Here is a 19,107-nt window from a genome sequence, read left to right on the forward strand (position 1 = left end):
AGATTTGAGAAGGAGCATATTTTGTTCGTTTGAAGTCCTGGGGTCTTTTGCCTTATTGTGCCACACTGTTTTGGAAACATTCACTGATGCACTTGCCAGCCAATTTTAGTGTAAAGTGCGCTCTTTCTTTCAAGAATCTTACACTTGCAAGCGTTTGAAGACCTTTTAAATAGGTATTTAACAACACCAAAAAACTTGGAATGATTGTAGCCTTTCACTTTGCTTTTTTTTTTTTTAAGCCAGTCGAATTTAGCAACACTTGACTTCCTTTTGATAAACTTAGCTGAAGCTTATTTTTTAAAACTTCTTATTTTTTTTTTTCTAGAGATGAGGTCTTGTTACATCCCAGTCTGATCTTGAACTCCTGGCCACATGAAACTTACTAAAGGAAGTGAGCATAATACTCGTATAGTAGCATAGCACATTATAATGCACATTGAACTTCAGGGGAATATATTAAACTCTTTTGAAGAAAATTCTTTTAAAACTTTCCTGCAGCTGTCTCTGAGCATTTTCTTTTTTAATTTAAGTTTCCCTGTAACAATACAAGACAATGTGATAATTTTCTTTTTTCTTTTTGTTTTTGAGATGGAGTTTTGCTCTTGTCTTCCAGGCTGGAGTGCAATGAGGCGATCTCGGCTCACTACAACCTCTGCCTCCGCGGTTCGAGTGATTCTCATGCCTCTGCCTCCCAAATAGCTGGGATTACAGGCACGTGCCACCACGCCCAGCAAATTTTTTGTATTTTTTCTAAAGATGGGGTTTCACCATATTGGCCAGGCTGGCCTCGAATTCTTGACCTCAGGTGATCCACCCGCCTTGGCCTCCCAAAGTGCTAGGACAAGCCACAGACAAAACCCCTCAGACACCAAGTTAAAGAAGGAAGGGTTTTATTTGGCCGGGAGCTTTGGCAAGACTCACATCTCCAACAACGGAGCTCCCCAAGTGAGCAATTGCTGTCCCACTTTAAGGGGGTCCATGTGAGAGGATCGTGATCGATTGAACAAGCAAGGGGTATGTGACTGGGGGCTGCATGCTCCAGTAAGAACAGAAGAGAACAGGGCAGGGATGTTCACAGTGCTTTTCTATAGAATGTCTGTCATCTATAGATAACATCACCGATTAGGTCAGGGGTCGATCTTTAACTACCAGGCCCAGGGTGTGGTGCGGGGCTGTCTGCTTGTGGATTTCGTTTCTGCATTTTAGTTTTTACTTCTTTCTTTGGAGGCAGAAATTGGGCATAAGACAATATGAGGGGTGATCTCCTCCCTTAGGATTACAGGTGTGAACCGCCACACCTGGCCTGATGTGATCATTTTCATATCAGATGTATAATAACCACTTCTAGCTGAAATTAGATTTATGTGGTTCACAGGAAATGGTTTTGCTAATAGATACATAGTAAATGTGTGTTATGCTTAATAATTTGAGAAGTTAATTTGTTTCTTTAAAAGGATACTTCCTAATATTTTTCCTTGCTACTATCTCGTATATACAGATAGCCATGTATAAACTTGCAGATTGCATTTTTTTTTTTTTTTGAGACAGCTGTCACCCAGGCTGGAGTGCAGTGGCACGTTCTTGGCGCACTACAGCTTCCGCACCCTCCAGGCTCAAGCAACCACCATGCCTGGCTACTTTTTGGTATTTTTAGTAGAGACAGGGTCTCATTATGTCTCCCAGGCTGGTCTCGAACTCCTGAGCTCAAGTGATCCCCCTGGTTTGGCCTCCCACAGTGCTGGGATTACAGGCGTGAGCCAGCCTCCTGGGCCTGCATATTGTTTTCTAAGAGTCTGGTTTTGTTTTGTTTTTTTTTTTTTTAAACTAAAAAATACTATTATTTTAGTTTAAAAACGGGAGAAGAAAAAGTTGGTGATGACTTAGAATTTTCATGCCTCTTCTGTTTTCCAAAAAGTGTAAAGGGTTTTTTTTTTTTTTTTTGAGGCAGGATCTCACTGCCCAGCTGGAGTGCAGTGGTGCTGTCCCTGCTCATTGCAACTTTAAGCAATCCTCTGATTTCAGCCTCCCAAGTAACTAGGACCATAGGCGTGTGCTACCCTGCCCTAGTAATTTTCAAAGTTTTTGTAGAGATGGGATCCGTGTCGCTCAGGCTGGTCTTGAACTGACCTCCAGCAATCCTCCTGGGTTGACCTCCCTAAATGCTGGGATTATAGGTGTGAGCCACCATGCCTGGCTCATAATATTTATTAATATTCCCTATATTTTACTGCAGATAAATAAGCAAGAGATAGTGTTTTAATTTTTTTATTTTTATTTTTTGTTTGTGAGACAGAGTCTTGCTCTGTTGCCCAGGCTGGAGTATAGTGGCATGATCTTGCTCATTGCAGCCTCCACCTCCTGGCCTCAGGCAATCCTCCCCGCTCAGCCTCCTACAGATGGTTGTTGATAGTTGAGCCTAGAACTTGTTAAAGAGTGTTTTCTGTTTATTCATCATGCTGCAAGTATAATGCCTATGATCGTGCAACACCACATGGCACATTCTGATGGCCATTATCTCAGACTGTTTGTCTTTATAAGCAACATTTAAGGACCCCTAGGGTCAGAGTGATAAGGGAGCCTATAAAATGAAGACATACTCAAACCAGAGACCACTCCTCTTCCCGTTCCTCTTCCCCTTCTCCTCCTCCTCCTTCTTTCCTCCTCCTCCTGTCCCGCTCTCCTCCTGTCCCGCTCTCCTGTCCTGCTGTCCTCCTGTCCCGCTCTCCTCCTGTCCCGCTCTCCTCCTGTCCCGCTCTGTTGCCCAGATGCAGCACGGACCTCCTGGGCCCAAGCTGTCTTCCCTCCTCAGCCTCCCAAGTAGCTGGGACCATAGGTGCATGCCGCCATGCCTGGCTGATTTATTAATTTCTTTTTTGTTTCAAAAGAAGCTGGCAGTGCCTAAACTTAAAATGCTTCTAAAAGCCACTTTTCTATTTGGGGTAGTTTATTTTGCTTTTGCCCATCGTTCTTCAGAGATATTGTGTGTTATATGAAGCAGGATGTTAACACAAATGATGCTTTTTATAAAAGGAAGGTATTGACTGGTCCCCAATGTGGACGGCCTCCCTCAGTGATAGATTTTATAAGCAGTACGAAGGAACTGGGATGAGACGGAAGTGAGCCTTAGCAGAGCGAACATCCTGAAGCCAAGGATAGGTTAGTGCTTCCCACATAGTCATCCCGCTTTTAGCTCTCATTCAAATGGGTAGAGCTTGGATACTGACTTTTCTGTAGCTCAGGGGAGGTCTAATTAGGGTTCTGTTAGGTGGACTTTTGGGGTGAAAATCAGAGACATCTGCAGCTGGACACCTTTTTCTGAAATTGTCCGGATGCTGTCTGTGAGGATCTTGACAGGCTTGGAGCGGCTACTGAGGGAGTCAGGAGGCCTGCGTTCTGTGGCCATCCACTTTGCCAGTGACCCCAGATCCCTCATTTTGTGGATGGGGACAGTTGGCTTGGCAAGCCACTAAAATTTTACATTTCTTTATTTCAGAACCTGTCTGAGTTTACATTTGAGACCCGTTATGTTCGTTTCCTAGGGCTACCACAACAAAGTATCACAAACTGGGTGCCTTAGAACAACAGACATTTACTGTCTCATAGGGCTAGAAATCCTTAATCAGAGTTTCACAGGACCACGTTCCTGCTGAAATCTCTGTCTTTGACTCTTCAGCTTCTGGTAGTTTCAGGCATTCCTTAGCTTACAGTATAATTTTAGTGTGTGCCTCTGTCTTCCCCTGGTGGTCCCCTGGGTCTCTGCATAGTTGTCCCTCCGTGCTGTCTTTCTCTGTCCAGATTTCTCCTCTTTATAACATCAGTCACTGGATTAGTGCCCACCTAATAACCTTGTTTTAACTGATGACCTCTGTAAAGACTGTATTTACAAATAAGTTGACATTAAAAGGTACTGGGGGATAGGATTTCCATATCTTTTTTGGGGGACACAGTTCAACCCTTAATATCCATCACTTATATTTTCATCTGTCTCAGCTTTGCTTTCATGCTTTATAAAGTATGGTTGTGTGCAAGCTGGTGTGCCACCAACTGATTTTTATACCCCTGTATAGTGTAGATTCCTTGGGAAATGAAGCAGAGCCTTTGTAGGAAAGAATGTAATAACCTAAATGCCTTCAGTTACATATCAGTCACTCAGCAAATATCTGTTGGACCAGCTAGATATTAAGTGCTATTATATGTCAGAAGCATTTCTGTTTCGCTAATTTATGTTATTTTGTGTCTCCAAGTATGAGGTTAAAATTACCTTGTAGCAGGCCGGGCGGGCGGGCGCGGTGGCTCACTCCTGTAATGCCAGCACTTTGGGAGGCTGAGGCCCGCAGATCGCGAGGTCAGGAGTTTGAGACCAGCCTGGCCAACATGGTGAAACCCTGTGTCTACTAAAGATACAAAAAATTAGCAGCGTGTGGTGGTGCATGCCTGTAATCCCAGCTACTCGGGAGGCTGAGGCAGGAGAATCACTGGAACCTGGGAGGCGGAGGTTGCATGAGCCAAGATCGTACCACTGCACTTCAGCCTGGGCGAAAGAGCGAGACTCCGTCTCAAAAAAAAAATTTCCTTGTAGCAAAACTTCTTTTCTTTTTTTCCTTTTAGGAGTTTGCTATAAAATGGGAGTTCTGATTGTACTCACTGTTCTGTGGCTGTTCTCCTCAGTAAAGGCCGACTCAAAAGCCATTACAACCTCTCTTACAACAAAATGGTTTTCCACTCCATTGTTGTTAGAAGCCAGGTAAGAGAACATTTTTTTCCCCTCCATGTATTTGAGTATAAGTATAGGCTCTGACAGTGAACATTCAGGAGCTTTTTAAGCAGTGAGATTATCATCAAATGCATTTATGAAGAGCCTCTTTCAGTGTGCACTGTGGTATGTACTGTACAAAGGCTGTTAGGGCATAGCATCATTCAGTAGGACAAGGGTTACGTGGGTTTATAGAGATATGTAGGAACTTTAGACAAATAACTGTGTTGGGTAAGTTAGTATGTTACTTTCCAAAAAGCATAATAAGGGAAGAGAGAGTTGTGTTTATTTATTTATTTATTTTTGGAGACAGGTCTCACTCTGTTTCCCAGGCTGGAGTCCAGTGGTGAGATCTTGGCTCACTGCGACTTCTGCCTCCTGGGTTCAAGTTATTCTCATGCCTCTGCCTCCCGAGTAGCTGGGATTACAGAAATGCTCCACCACACCCTGCTATTCTTTGTATTTTTAGTAGAGATGGGGTTTCACCATGTTGGCCAGGCTGGTCTTGAACTCCTCAGTCTCATGTGATCTGCCCACCTTGGCCTCCCAAAGTGCTGGGATTACAGATGTGAGCCACTGTGCCTGGACAGTTGGATTCAAATTTTCTCCTTATTTGAAGGAAGTTTTAAGAGGTGATTGATAAAAGGAAAAGAAGAGGGCTTAGCAATGTGGGGGAAAGAGGACTTATTTCCCTTAAGAACTTGGAAGAAGGCTAGGTGCGGTGATTCACGCCTATAATCCCAACAGTTTGGAAGGACGAGGTGGGTCGATCACCTGAGGTCAGGAGTTCGAGACTAGCCTGGCAACAGTTAGCTGTGCATGCTGGCGCGTGCCTGAGCATCAGATTAGGAGATTATGCCCGTGCAGCTCAATCTTTCTTTTTAAATGATAAAAACGGTGGCTAGGTACAGTGGCTCATGCCTGTAAATCCCAGCACTTTGGGAGGCTGAGGTGGGTGAACTGCTTGAGTCCCGGAGTTTAAGACCAGCCTGGGCAACATGGGGAAACCCCATCTCTCAAAAAAAAAATAACTGAGTGTGGTGGTTTGTGCCTGTAGTCCCAGCTACTTGGGAGGCTGAGTGAAAGGATCACTTGAGCCCAGGAGGCGGAGCTTGCAGTGAGCCAAGATCACGCCATTGCACTCTAGCCTGGGCAACAGAGCAAGACTCCATCTAAAAAAAAAAAGAGAAAGAAGTTACCTTACAATTAAAATGGGTAGAAGTTTTCATAAAACAACAGTTGTCTTAAAATTAGTGAAACACAATATAGTAAATAATTTCATGAGAAATTTTGTATTCCAAGTGTGCTTTTTAGCTAGTGTTTGTAAATAAATATAATGAGATATCTGTCTGTATAGGTAGGGCTTAAATGCTTACGGATGAAAACTTATTTGATTGTATCTCAAGTAATCTAGAGGTAGAACTAGCAGAGACTTTCCAAAGGATAAGTGTGGGTAGATTGAGCAGCAAGCACTTGGTAAGTCTCAGTGTTGGAATGTGCTAGAAATTTGGACTGTCACGTCACTTCGATCAGCCTTGTGGTCTGCGTTCTTCATCTTCAATTTAGAATTTTTTTTTTTTTTTTTTGTGAGAGTTTTTGAGACAAGGTCTGTCTCTGTTTTTCAGACTAGTATAGTGGTGTGATCTTAGCTTACTGTAACCTCTGCCTCCTGGGCTCAAGCCATCCTTCCACCTAGGCCTCCCCAGTAGCTGGGACTACAGGCGTAAGCCACCACCCCAGCTTATTTTTGTATTTTTTATAGAGACGGAGTTTCACCGTGTTGGCCAGGCTGTTCTTGAACTCCTGGGCTCAAGTGATCTACCTGCCTCTGCCTCCCAAAGTGGTAGGATTACAGGTGTGAGCCACCATGCCTGGCCTCTAGAGTTTTGTATTCTAACATTTTCCCCTTAATTCCTAGAAAAATGTGGATGAAGAATTTTGCTATGTTGATTGTGTGAACGAATGGTTGCACCAAAAGGACCAGTGGGAAGGGGCATGCAGCAGCCGGTCTTGACTAACTCAGGAGCCTAGCAGACTTTCTGCTAAATAGACTTCCTTCCATCGCCTGTCTCTGCCTTTCTTTCTCAGCATAGAAGTGGCAAAACAGACAAAACCATTGTATATATTTCATAGTGATAACTAACTTGGTAAATGGGTCCAGCTTCTCAAATGTCTGAACTTTATTAGATACGGCATAGTAGTAAATGTGAAGTGGCTCTTTTTTTAGAGTTCTTTTTGTGGGGAAAAAAAGCCCAATAAAGCAAATAACAAACAAAAAAACAGTGACTGAAGATATTTTGAGACTGCCTGAGCTAGATTGCCTGAGCCTGGACCTTAAAAACTAAAGTTTTTCTTTTCCTTTTTGCTAATCTTCTTTTGGATGATTTGTTTGGTATAAATCTGTCATTGAGATTTACAACCCCTCCCCCCAACCCCGCTTTGTTTTTGAGACAGAGTCTCATTTTGTCGCCCAGGCTGGCGTTCAGTGGTGCCATCTTGGCTCACTGCAACCTCTGCCTCCCAGGGTCAAGCCCATTCTCATCCTCCTGCCTTAGCCTCCCGAGTAGCTGGGATTACAGGCATGTGCCAGCACGCCTGGCTAATTTTTATATTTTTGGTAGAGAAGGGTGTTTTACCTTGTTGGCCAGGCTGGTCCGAACTCCTGACCTCGGGTGATCTGCCTGCCTTGGCCTCCCAAAGTGCTGGGATTACAGGTGTGAGCCACCGTGCCCGGCCTGTGTTTAACATTCTTACTCTGAATTACATTTCGTTACTTTCACTTTTATTTACACTAATTTCTTGATATTTGTACTTCTTGATCATTGTACTAGAAGATTCCTGTGGCATAAAACTATGGACTTTTGAGAAAGAATGCTAAATTTGCCAGCCCTAATTGCTCAATATTTTCAGTTTCTTTGGTCACTGTGAAGTGAACAGGGTATACTGTTTTCTTCATCAACTTGCTTATCACAAACATTTCCCCCTTTCATGATATCCCTGGTCATTTGCCATTTTGTTTTATTTTTATTTTTATTAATTTTTTTCCTTGGCATGTGAAGTAAGAGCTACATTTGCCATTTTGGTTTACTAGTTTGAGGCCCCTTCTCCTGTGGCTGTTTGTATACAGTTTGCCAAGGTAATACGACATGTAGGCAACTCATAGAAATGAACTATGCTTATTTGAATCCACTTAGTATTCACCTCCAGAGCTAGCAGAGCCCACCATTCTTCATTCTTACGTCTTTTGGAGACCCTGATGAAGGATCAAGGTACTCTGTCCATCTGGTTAAGGATGAAGGGTCAGAATCTTTTACTATACTTTATGGCATGTGGCCACCACAGATCTTTTGCCTTCCTTGCATCTATCCCTCAGGGACTGAAAATATTCCTGTTGTGTATTTTCAGGTTGGACCTGATGTTTGTGAAGGAGTTGTAGCTTTGTGGTTGTCAATGAAGTGATACTTATCTTTAATTGAAGTAAAACACTAAGTGTGTTTTCTGCAGCTGTAGCTACAGAAATATTACATAAGGAGGTATTATTAAAATCAAAACCAATAATCATTTATTGTGTGCTAAATTTTGTAATGACCCAAGAATGTAGCATGATAGAAGTATAAATTAAATAGACATGAATTTATATTCCAGCTTTTCCATTGACTAACTCTATGTCTGTAAGCAAGTTAGTAGCATCTCTGAATTACAGCTTATTTATTTGAAAAACGGTTATATCTGAGGGTGGTTGTGTGGATTTGAGGACACAAGTAAATATGCCAAGCTTAGTGACCGTCACATCATAGACCCTCCTTAAATATTAGTTTCTTCTCTCCTTCTAGTTCTACATAGAAGGAAAACCAATGCTGATCTCCCACAATCGCTTTGGAAATCTAAGAAAACAAGTTACTACCCTATTTGTACTGTCTTGTGGGCATTCATTCTGGTTGTTTGTAGCTTTTTTGGGGTTGTAGATTAAAAACTTGTCCTAGATGATGGCATTTCAGAACATTTACATATGGAGCGAATGGTATAACGTACTCTCTCTGTACCCATCACCCTGTTGTAACAATTACCAATTTAAGTACGATCACCACCACCACCTTCTCTCCTCCCGTACTAGAATATTTTAAAGCAAATCCCAGACATCATATAATTTGTAAAATCATGATTTTTGGGGGGAGGGGGAGGGAGTTTCACTCTTGTTGCCCAGGTTGGAGTGCAATGGCGCGATCTCGGCTCACTGCAGTCTATGCCTCCTGGGTTCAAGTGATTCTCCTGCCTCAGCCTCCTGAGTAGCTGGGATTACAGGCGCCCGCCACCACCCTCGACTAATTGTTTGTATTTTTAGTGGAGATGGGGTTTCACCCATGTTGGCCAGGCTGGTCTCGAACTCCTGACTTCAGGTGTTCCACCCACCTCCGCCTCCCAAAGTGCTGGGATTACAGGTGTGAACCACCATGCCCAGCCTCTAAAATCATAATTTATACTCAGTGGAATAAGTGTTATATATGAAGCTAAAAAAACAAAAAGCAACAAAAATATGCTTTAAAAAAAGGCAGCATTTCTTTAATAATATCTTGTATTGTTCTTCTCTCCCCTGGGTTGTTTCAGTGGATCTAGTAAGCAATATTAGGACTGTTCCAAGTTTAGACCTTGTAAGACTTATGTAGGCAGTGGGGTGAAAAGAATGTATGTTTTAAGAAGCTTCCCTGTAATTGTATGAAAAGCATGTATTTATGTGTGGCCTTTACTGGGAGAGTCTTAGCCTGTTTGAATCTTAGTTCTCACCACACTGGTGAGTGTGTCACCTTACCCCTCTCTGCTTATCTTGTGAATGTGCCTTTAATTAATTAATTTATGTTTATTGCACATCCTGGTGTATCTGTCTTAGTACTTGTTTTCTTAGACTATAAGCTATGCTAAGCTTGGTGTGGTGTCTATGTCAGTTACTAGAAAGCCTAGAAAAATACTACTCTCAAGGAGGCATTAAGACATTTAACATATTATGATAATGAGTATTTTCAGAAACCTAATTTTAGAGAAGCTGTGCATTACCAGGAAATGTTTCTTATTTTTCCCATATTTCTGTGTCTAGCTGTGGAGTAGAGTGAGATTGTACACCTCAGTGTTGACAAGTAATGGGAAAGTCTTCCTTTGGCTAGGTAAGCTGAGATCCAGATCTGTAGTTTACTTTAAGACAGTGAAAGATCGCTACTGCATTAGTATTATGGCTCAGAGGAGAAGATAAGCAGTTGACATGAATCATTCAATTACTACATGCATTTCCTTTTAGGGGTTTTAGACTCTTGAATGAAGGGAAATTTAGATTGGCCATTATTTTAGTAGTGTAAAGTTGAAAAAAAGTTAAGATGGCATTAAGTTCTTGGATCTGATTTTGTTAGATCAGTGCTAATTTTAAACTAAATTTGGATTTAGGGGTGTTAAAAGATTACAACATGCTGCCTTTAGTCTCCCAGAAATTTTTCTGCGGTTCATATTTTACTGTGGGAGAACTTTAGGCAAAACATATTTTTTGTTCTTTGTAAGGCCTTTCAGGAAATAAGCAAGCAGAACTAATACTGGGATCATCAGTTCCTAGTTCTGCTTCTACTACTCATAGTATTTTTGTCAGTGGGGTTTCATAAGCTTTCTTTATATTGAGACTTCCCTTTTATGTTTTTATTATTCCAAATTTCTTAAGAAATAGCTATTAGGTAAAAAAGTTCATAGGCTAAATTGTTAATAACTAATATGCTGGTAGGACTTGCTTATCATTAAAAACATATACATAAAGGAGTATTATATATTATAGATTAAAAGTCAAACTACGGACATTTGGAAACTTCAAAACTTATTTTTACTCTCTTTAGTCATATAGCTTATATTAGAAAATTTTATTAAGTTGTTTTATTTCTGATCTTTTCTCCCAGTGAGTTTTTAGCAGAAGACAGTCAAGAGAAATTTTGGAATTTTGTAGAAGCCAGTCAAAGTATTGGATCATCAGATCATCACGGTAAAATTGAAGCAAATGCTTCTTTGACTTTGGTGTCTGGGAATATATTAGGAAAAAATGGTCTCTGTATAGTATGTGTGGCCTGGCCGTTAATGGAAAACATTGTGGTCTTTAATGATTGGAGTTATGATCGTGGTCAGGAAAAGCCAACACAACACAAATAATTATTTTTGAAGCAGTTTATAACTTTGGCTATAAGTGGTACCTTTGTTTTTTTCCCCTCTTGTTTTTGTTCTATCATGATCCTTTATTAAAGTGCTATGTGGATATTTTGTGGAAGTACATTTCATTTTAAGTCATTCAGTATGAATAACCATCTAATCTGATTCACTGTTTTTTTTTTTTTTTGTTATGAACTAATTATACAACTGATCTATTATCTGTTAAGTTCATTGTCATTAAGTTAGTATCATCCAGAATGTTTTCCATTATGCCTGCCAGCCACCCACAACTTGAGTGTTAAGGTGTCAAATTAATGATTATCCTGTAAAACCTCATTTACATTTTTTATGATGTGCTTTCACATTTTTTAAACTTGGTATAAGCTATATAGGGTGTAAACATTAATAGTTGGAGATGCTGATATGTGAGTAGTTAAAACCTTGAATATTAATTTACATTGACAGATATAGGTTATTATTTTGTTTTTATTTTTATTTTTTGAGACGAAGTCTTGCTTTGTTTCCAAACTGGAGTGCAGTGGTATGATCTGGGCTCACTGCAACCTCCATCTCCCACGTTCAATAATTTCTCCTGGCTCAGCCTTCCAAGTTACAGGGATTATAGGCATTCGCCACTACACCTGGCTAATTTTTGTGTTTTTAGTAGAGACGGGGTTTCCTCATGTTGGCCAGGCTGGTCTCGAACTTTTGACCTCAAGTGATCCACCCGCCTCAGCCTCCCGAAGTGCTGGTATTACAGGCATGAGCCACTGTACCTGGCCAGACACAGGTTCTTACAGAAGAGGAAATGTTCCAAAATTGTGTGACTGCTGTTGATGTTAATGGGTTGGGTTTTTTTCTTCTTTTAAAATTATTTAATTTTTTTAAAAAAATACAATGGAGATGAGATCTGTCTCACTGTGTTGCCCAGGCTGGTCTCAAACTTCCGGGCTCAAGTGATCCTCCCAACACAGCCTCCTAAAGTTCTGGGATTACAGGCATGAACCACTCTACCTGGCCTGTATTGATTTTTTAACTTTTTAATTTTTTATTAAAATAATACATATTTTAAAAGTTGTCTGAATCTTTTTGTTTTGTTTGTATTTTATTTCACTTTTTTCACTCGGTGTGATCTATCCAAATATTTATTTTATTTTATTTTATTATTATTTTTTATTTGGACTAATTAAAAAAATTTTTTTTATAGAGACAGCGTCTCGCTGTGTTGCCCAGGCTGGTCTCGAACTCCTGAGACTCAAGCGATCCTCCTGCCTCGGCATTCCAAAGTGCTGGGATTACAGGCATGAGTGACTGCACCCAGCTAGATTTTATTTATTTTTATTTTATTTATTTTTTCGAGACAGTCTCGCTTTGTCACCAGGCTGGACTGCAGTGGCGTGATCTCAACTCACTGCAATCTCTGCCTCTTGAGCTCAAGCCATTCTCCTGCCTCAGCCTCCTGAGTAGCTGGGATTACAAGTACCACCATTGCGCCCAGCTAATTTTTGTATTTTTAGCAGAGATGGCCATGTTGGCCACGCTGGTCTCAAACTCCCGACGGCAGGCAGTCCACCCGCCTCAGCCTCCCAAAGTGCTAGGATTACAGGTGTGAGCCACCAAACCCGGCCCATTTTGATTTTAGAAACAGTCTGGCTCTGGAGGCTGGAGTGTAGTGGTGTGATCATAGCTCACTATAATCTTGAACTCCTGAGCTCAAGCAGTCTTCCTGCTTCATCTTCCTTAGTAGCTGATATTATAGGTGCGTGCAGCTAGGCCTGCCTAATTTTTAAATTTTGTTAAGATGGGTCTTGCTATGTTGCACTTGCTGGTCTCAAACTCCTGGCCTCAAGGCATCCCTGCCCCGCCTCCCACCTTGGCCTCCTAAAGTGATGGGATTACAGGTGTGGGCCGCCATGCCCAGCCTGAATCTTTTTTTTTTTTTGGCAATATAGATATGTAAATATTTTAAACAAGCATCTGTAAGTTTTACTAATTTCAAGGCAACTAGAATTAAGTTATCAAAAAATACTTCATTTTTAAGATTTTATAGAACAAATTTATCAAAGTGGGTTTATAATCAAATTTGAACTTTGACATTTAAAATGACATTTTTTAAGTAAAAATGATAATACATATTCATTAAAGCTATAGGAGTATGAATTCTATGAACAACATAAAAGCGTGTTAAACATTTTATTTGTTTGAAATATTATTTATATTCCTGCCACCCAAGATTGACACCATTAACATTCTGGCGTCATTTTGAGATATTTCTTATCTATTTTTTACGTAGAGGATGCTATTGCAGTATAGAACCTTTTATATTCTGCCTCATAAAATGTTAATATTTGTATTTTCTTTTTAAAATGGAACATTTTATTTTCTTTCTTTCTTTATTTATTTTTTGAGACAGAGTCTCCTCTTGCTCAGGCTGGAGTGCAGTAGCACGATCTTGGCTCACTGCAACCTCTGCCTCCCAGATTCAAGTGATTTTCCTGCCTCAGCTGGGATTACAGGCGCTTGCCACCTCGCGTGGCTAATTTTTGTATTTTTAGTAGAAATGGGGTTTCACCATGTTGGCCAGGCTGGTATAGAACTCCTGACCTCAGGTGATCCACCCAGCTCCCTCTTCCAAAGTGCTGGGATTATAGCATGAGCCACCGTGCCCTGCCTATTTTTATTTTTTAAAAAAGAGACGCACTATGTTGCCAGGGCTGATCTCTTGAGCTCCTGGGCTCGAGTAATCCTCCTGCCTCGCCTCCTAAAGTTTTGGGATTACAAGCGTAAGCCACTGTGCTTGTCCTTTAAAATGCAAAATTTAAGTTTTTTTGCATGGATAACGTGTGATTCCGAAGTCAAAGCTCTATAAAAGGTTATATGCAAATAACCTTTATATTCATATTTATAAAAATTTGAAATAATCACATTTGAACTTTGACATTTTTTCAGTAAAAAATTATTTGTGTATATATAAAAAAAAATTGTTGGCCGGGCGCGGTGGCTCAAGCCTGTAATCCCAGCACTTTGGGAGGCCGAGGCGGGCAGATCACGAGGTCAGGAGATCGAGACCATTCTGGCTAACACGGTGAAACCCCGTCTCTACTAAAAACTACAAAAAACTAGCCGGGCGACGTGGCGGCGCCTGTAGTCCCAGCTACTCGGGAGACTGAGGCAGGAGAATGGCGTGAACCCGGGAGGCGGAGCTTGTGGTGAGCTGAGATCCGGCCACTGCACTCCAGCCTGTGCGACAGAGCGAGACTCCGTCTCAAAAAAAAAAAAAAAAAAAAAAAATTGTTTCCTCCTTGATCCTGTTCCTTCTGTTTCTTTCCTGCTTTTTATAACATTTTAATTAATTTGTTTAGCCTTCAGTGTTTTTTACAGCAAATATATACATACGTACTCTTCTTTCTCATTCTTTCTCCTGGTTAAAAAAAATAAGTTACTATGTACATTGTTTTGTGTCCTTGCTTTTTATTTACCCTGGGGATTTCTTCACATTAGTATTTGGATTTTTTTTCTTTAAAATAATTTGGTCCAACTTTTTGTTTAAAGGCTTCTTTTCAAACTTTAAAATGTCATCAGTATTCTTTAATACTGTAACTTCCTCATCACACTGCTCAGTTTTGTTTAGTTTTTGGAATAGTTACCATGTGCTAGGCATCGTGGATATAAGGATAAATAGGTCATAGCCTCTGCCTCTGGGGACCAGAAGTCTAGGTGGGGTATAGATAGACAGTGAATAAATAATTTAGTAAATGATATGATAAGTGAAAGAGGTAAACAGAGAAGTGTTCTGGGATTGAGGAAGAGATTTAACTGGTCCATTGAAGCATGGGGTAGGGATTGTGGAGACTTCCTGGAGTAGGTGATTTCACAGCTGAATTATTTCTGAGGAAGTATGTAGCTCTCAGTCATCCAGGTAAGTGGGAAAATAGTGGTCCAGGGGAGGGAATAGTTTGAAAGGGAAGAGGAGAGGAAGAGCCCAACTGCATTGTGTATTCCAGGGAATTTTAAGCATTTGATGAGAGTTCAAGACAATATACTGGTAAAACTTGCCATCACATACCTTTGTAACACAGCTTTGTGCTTCATGAACTCTCTTCTTTAGATTTCTCTAGTCATATGCAATTACTTTGGTTAATATTCTTCCTTGACAGGTACTGATTATTCCTATTATCATGCAATACTGGAAGCTGCATTTCAGTTTCTGTCACCTCTCCAGCAGAATTTGTTGAAATTTTGTCTATCTCTTCGTTCCTACTCAGCTACGATCCAAGCCTTCCAGCAGGTGGGTCCCATGCTCTTAAAGAACAGCATTTTAGAGTATATGTCATGATGAATGGATAGACTGCAGTTGTCTTGGAATTGAATTACAGAGCTATCACTTTTTTGCCTGAAATTTTCTAGGATTTATGATTTAAAAAAAGAAATAATAAGCAAAATTGATGTTAAGTCTTCAACCCACAGATTTAAAAAAAATAAGAAAAAGAATATCTGTATAGAAAAGAGACAGCAATATTTTATTTATGCAATGCAGCCTGGGAGATGTAATCTTGTTAAACCAGTGAGCCAGCATCTAATCACAGCCGGTAGTTCTAAAAGCAGTTCACAGAAAATACAGGAGGCAAGAAATGTTTAGCATCACCACAGGGATGCAGTCAGGAAAATCAAGAATACAGGAATCGTTGTAGTAATCTAGTTTCCTCAATAAATAAATTATGGAAATTTCTATTGTAATTGAAAAGAAAAAGAGGGACAGAGGAACCTCAAGAGAGACTTAAGAAGAGATAGTCAGAGGTGTCTTCACCAACTAGATATTTGATACAAAAGCAAAGTTAATTTTAAAATTATTTTTTATTATAAAATAAAACATAGAAAAACCACTCACAAAAAATATATAGTAATGGATTATTATAATGTGAACATCCTTGTAATTTTCACCCAAGTCAAGAAGCACGACTTGATCTGGCACCATGGAAAGCCCTCCACGTACTGTGTCCTGACTGGCCACTTTTCGCCCTCTGAAACCAACCACCCTGTTAACTTCTGTTGGAATCATTTGCTGTGTTACTGTATTGTTGTATCGCCCAAGGATACATCGTCATAATATAAAGTGATTTTTTTTTTCATTTTTCTTTATTTTGTGACAGAGTCTTGCGCTGTCGCCCAGGCTGGAGTGCAGTGGCGCAATCACAGCTCACTGCAACCTCCACCTCCTGGGTTTAAGTGATTCTCCTACCTCAGCTGGGGTAGCCTGCTACCACAGCCAGCTAATTTTTGTATTTTTAGTAGAGGCAGGGTTTCGCCATGTTGGCTAGGCTGGTGTCGAACTCCTGACCACAGGTGATCCACCCTGCCTCTGCCCCCCCAAAATTGCTGGGATTACAGGCATGAGCCACTGTGGCTGGCCTGTTTTTGCCTTTACTGATTTTGTTTTTTTGAGACAGGGTCTTGTTCTGTTGCCCAGACTGAAGTGCAGTTCAGTGATTATGGCTCACTGCAGCCTCAGCCTTTCAGGCTCAAGCAATCTTCCTACCTCAGCCTCCTCAGTAGCTGGGACTACAGGCGTATACCACTGTGACTAACTAATTTTTTATTTATTTTATTTTTTGTAGAGATGGGGTCTCACTGTGCTGTCCAGGCTTAAGTGGCAGGCTTAACTGCCCAGGTTTGGGCCTAAGTGATCCTCCCACTCTGGCCTCCCAAAGTGCTGGGATTACAGGCACGAGCTACCACACTCAGCCACTTTCACCAATGTTGTCTTGTCATAATGTAATCACCTATTTTGATTATACATGTCTTTATCTCATCCTTGGTTAGAACTTTAAAAAGTGTGCGTCTTCTGTGACAGATAGCAGCTGATGAACCTCCACCGGAAGGATGTAATTCGTTTTTTTCCGTGCATGGAAAGACGACTTGTGAATCTGATACCCTGGAGACTCTTCTACTGACAGCCTCTGAAAGGTAGATTGCGTGTTCCTTTGTTTTCATATCACGCATTTCCAGTGCTGCTTCTGTATGTCATCTACCTTCTGATTTTCTCATCTGTTTTGTATCATTAGGTGTAATGGTTTAGAGTATGGCTTCTGGAACCAGACTGACTAGATTTGAATCTCAGCTCCGTCACTTAAAATCGTTTTGTGAAATGTGGCAAATTAATCTCATTTCGAAATGGAGATAATACGAGTATTTAGTATTAACTGTTATTATTTAGTAATGACTGCATCTGAGCAATGACATAGGCTTTGTCATTAGCTTAGTAAGAAATACTGTGTGTGTTAAAGCCAGTGCCTGAAATAATGACATTAATGATAATATCTCTCAGTATATTATTAGTTTCAGACAAAGGAGGATATTTGAAAGATAATTGCAGGCTTGATTTGAATATTAATTTAGTAACTAATGTACCAGTTTTTTTGCCCAAAGGTAGGTTTCCTGTGGTAGACCACTCGACTGTGTGTCATTTTGCTGCCTGGCTAGGGCAGCAAGCCGCCTGTAGCTCCTCTGATGCTGTGCATAAACAGAACAGTGAGCTCTCCATGGGGTTGGCCTGCCCTGCCAGTACTGCTAATGGCAGTTAGGTAGTGCAGGTCTTCTTTAGTGAGATCGTCTGCCCAGCACCCATCCTCTGCCCACCAAACGTCATTAGTGGTTCTTACTCAGAGTGCTAACCAGAAAACACAGCGTGCACTCCAGCCATCTCAGGGTCAAGCATGGACATTCAGAAATGGCTGCATGGTGATACAGTCGTGCTCTCTCGGGGGAAACAACATTGATGGCTTTGTAATTCTTTTAAAAAACTTTATTTAATTTGCTACAACAATAACGCACACCTTTATAAAGAAAAGAATAAAAGTGTCTCCTCTCTGAGAGGTGGTAACTACTTTTGATGGTTTGGCATATATACCTTCAGACTTTTTTCTACGGTTTTAAATTTATACATGTAGGTAGTTTTATTTTTATAAAAGGCATGTTTCCATTTAGTACGAGTGGGTGTATCTCATTATTTTTAACACATGCAAAACCTACGTAAGACTGTCCCATAATTGATAATTTATCTCTTACTGATGGATTTTTAAGTCATTCTCTTTTTTTTTTTTACCCCTGTTACAATAAGGTTATGTGGAGCATCCTTGTTCATGTCTTTACTTTCTGCTGAGTTATAGAGTTTATTACAATAGAGATTGGTAGGTCATAAAGTCTGCGTTAAGATTTGTTTATATCTTGATGCCATCCTTAGATAAACTTTTTGGGGAGAAGTTTTAAAATTTATGAGGAAAACTGAAATGTTAAGTCCATTAGAGGCACAAGCCTGTAGTCCTAGCACTTTGGGAGGTTGAGGCAGGAGGATTGCTTGACCCCAGGAATTCCAGACCAACCTGTGCAAAAAAGTGAGATGCTGTTTATCCAAAAAGTAGATGGGCATGGTGGCAGTAACTGGGCACACGCCTTTGGTCCCAGCTACTGGGCTGTGTGGGAGGATCACTTTATTCTGGGAGGTAGAGACTGCAGTGAGCTGTGTTCATGCCACTGCACTCTAGCCTGGGCAACAGAGTGAGACCCTGACTCCAAAATAAAAACAGAAACGAAAACGTCCATTAGGAAGATCATAGTAGTAAAAATAGTAGAGGAGATAGACTTAATATAATTGGCAAGTAATATGCTTAATGTTAGCCTCTGCTTTTTGCGTTATTTATACTTACATTTTTAAATGGAAAGGTAATCATGTTCTATTTATATGATAGAAAAAAATACTTGGCCAGCTGTGGTTGCTCACGCCTGTAATCCCAGAACTTTGGGAGGCAGAGGTGGGTAGATTGCTTGAGCCAAGAGTTAGAGACCAGCCTGGGCAACATGACAAAACCTCATGTCTACAAAAGATGCAAAATTTGGCTGGCATGGTGTCATGCACCTGTAGTCCCTCCTTGAGCCCTGGAGGTCAAGGCTGCAGTGAGCGGAGAGATCACGCGACTGCACTCCAACCTAAGCGACAGACTGAGGACTTCTTAAAATATAACATAGTATATAACATATTATATTGACTGGGCGTGGTGGCTTATGCCTGTAATTCCAGCACTTTGGGAGGCCGAGGCGGGTGGATCACCTGAGGTCAGGAGTTTGAGACCAGCTTGGCCAACATGGTGAAACGCTGTCTCTACTAAAACTACAAAAATTAGCCGGGTGTG

The 19,107-nt window shown here is 40.8% G+C and overlaps 1 protein-coding gene across 4 annotated transcripts in view; it reads left to right on the top strand.

The window, feature by feature from the left end:
• UGGT1 (UDP-glucose glycoprotein glucosyltransferase 1) overlaps nt 1-19,107 on the top strand; it is a 108,188-nt gene that overhangs the window by 819 nt on the left and 88,262 nt on the right. For all 4 annotated transcript variants that reach the window (XR_002734397.3, XM_023225571.2, XM_023225569.3 and 1 more), the window contains exons 2-5: nt 4,609-4,744; nt 10,678-10,760; nt 15,079-15,209; nt 16,773-16,885. Coding sequence is in view for 3 of the 4 variants with exons in the window: in XM_023225569.3 (XP_023081337.1) it covers nt 4,609-4,744; nt 10,678-10,760; nt 15,079-15,209; nt 16,773-16,885 (463 nt within the window). In the remaining variant the exon portion in view is untranslated. The remainder of the gene's footprint in view (nt 1-4,608; nt 4,745-10,677; nt 10,761-15,078; nt 15,210-16,772; nt 16,886-19,107) is intronic.

This window comes from Piliocolobus tephrosceles, chromosome 11, assembly GCF_002776525.5.
Source record: "Piliocolobus tephrosceles isolate RC106 chromosome 11, ASM277652v3, whole genome shotgun sequence".
Lineage (NCBI taxonomy): Eukaryota > Metazoa > Chordata > Mammalia > Primates > Cercopithecidae > Piliocolobus > Piliocolobus tephrosceles.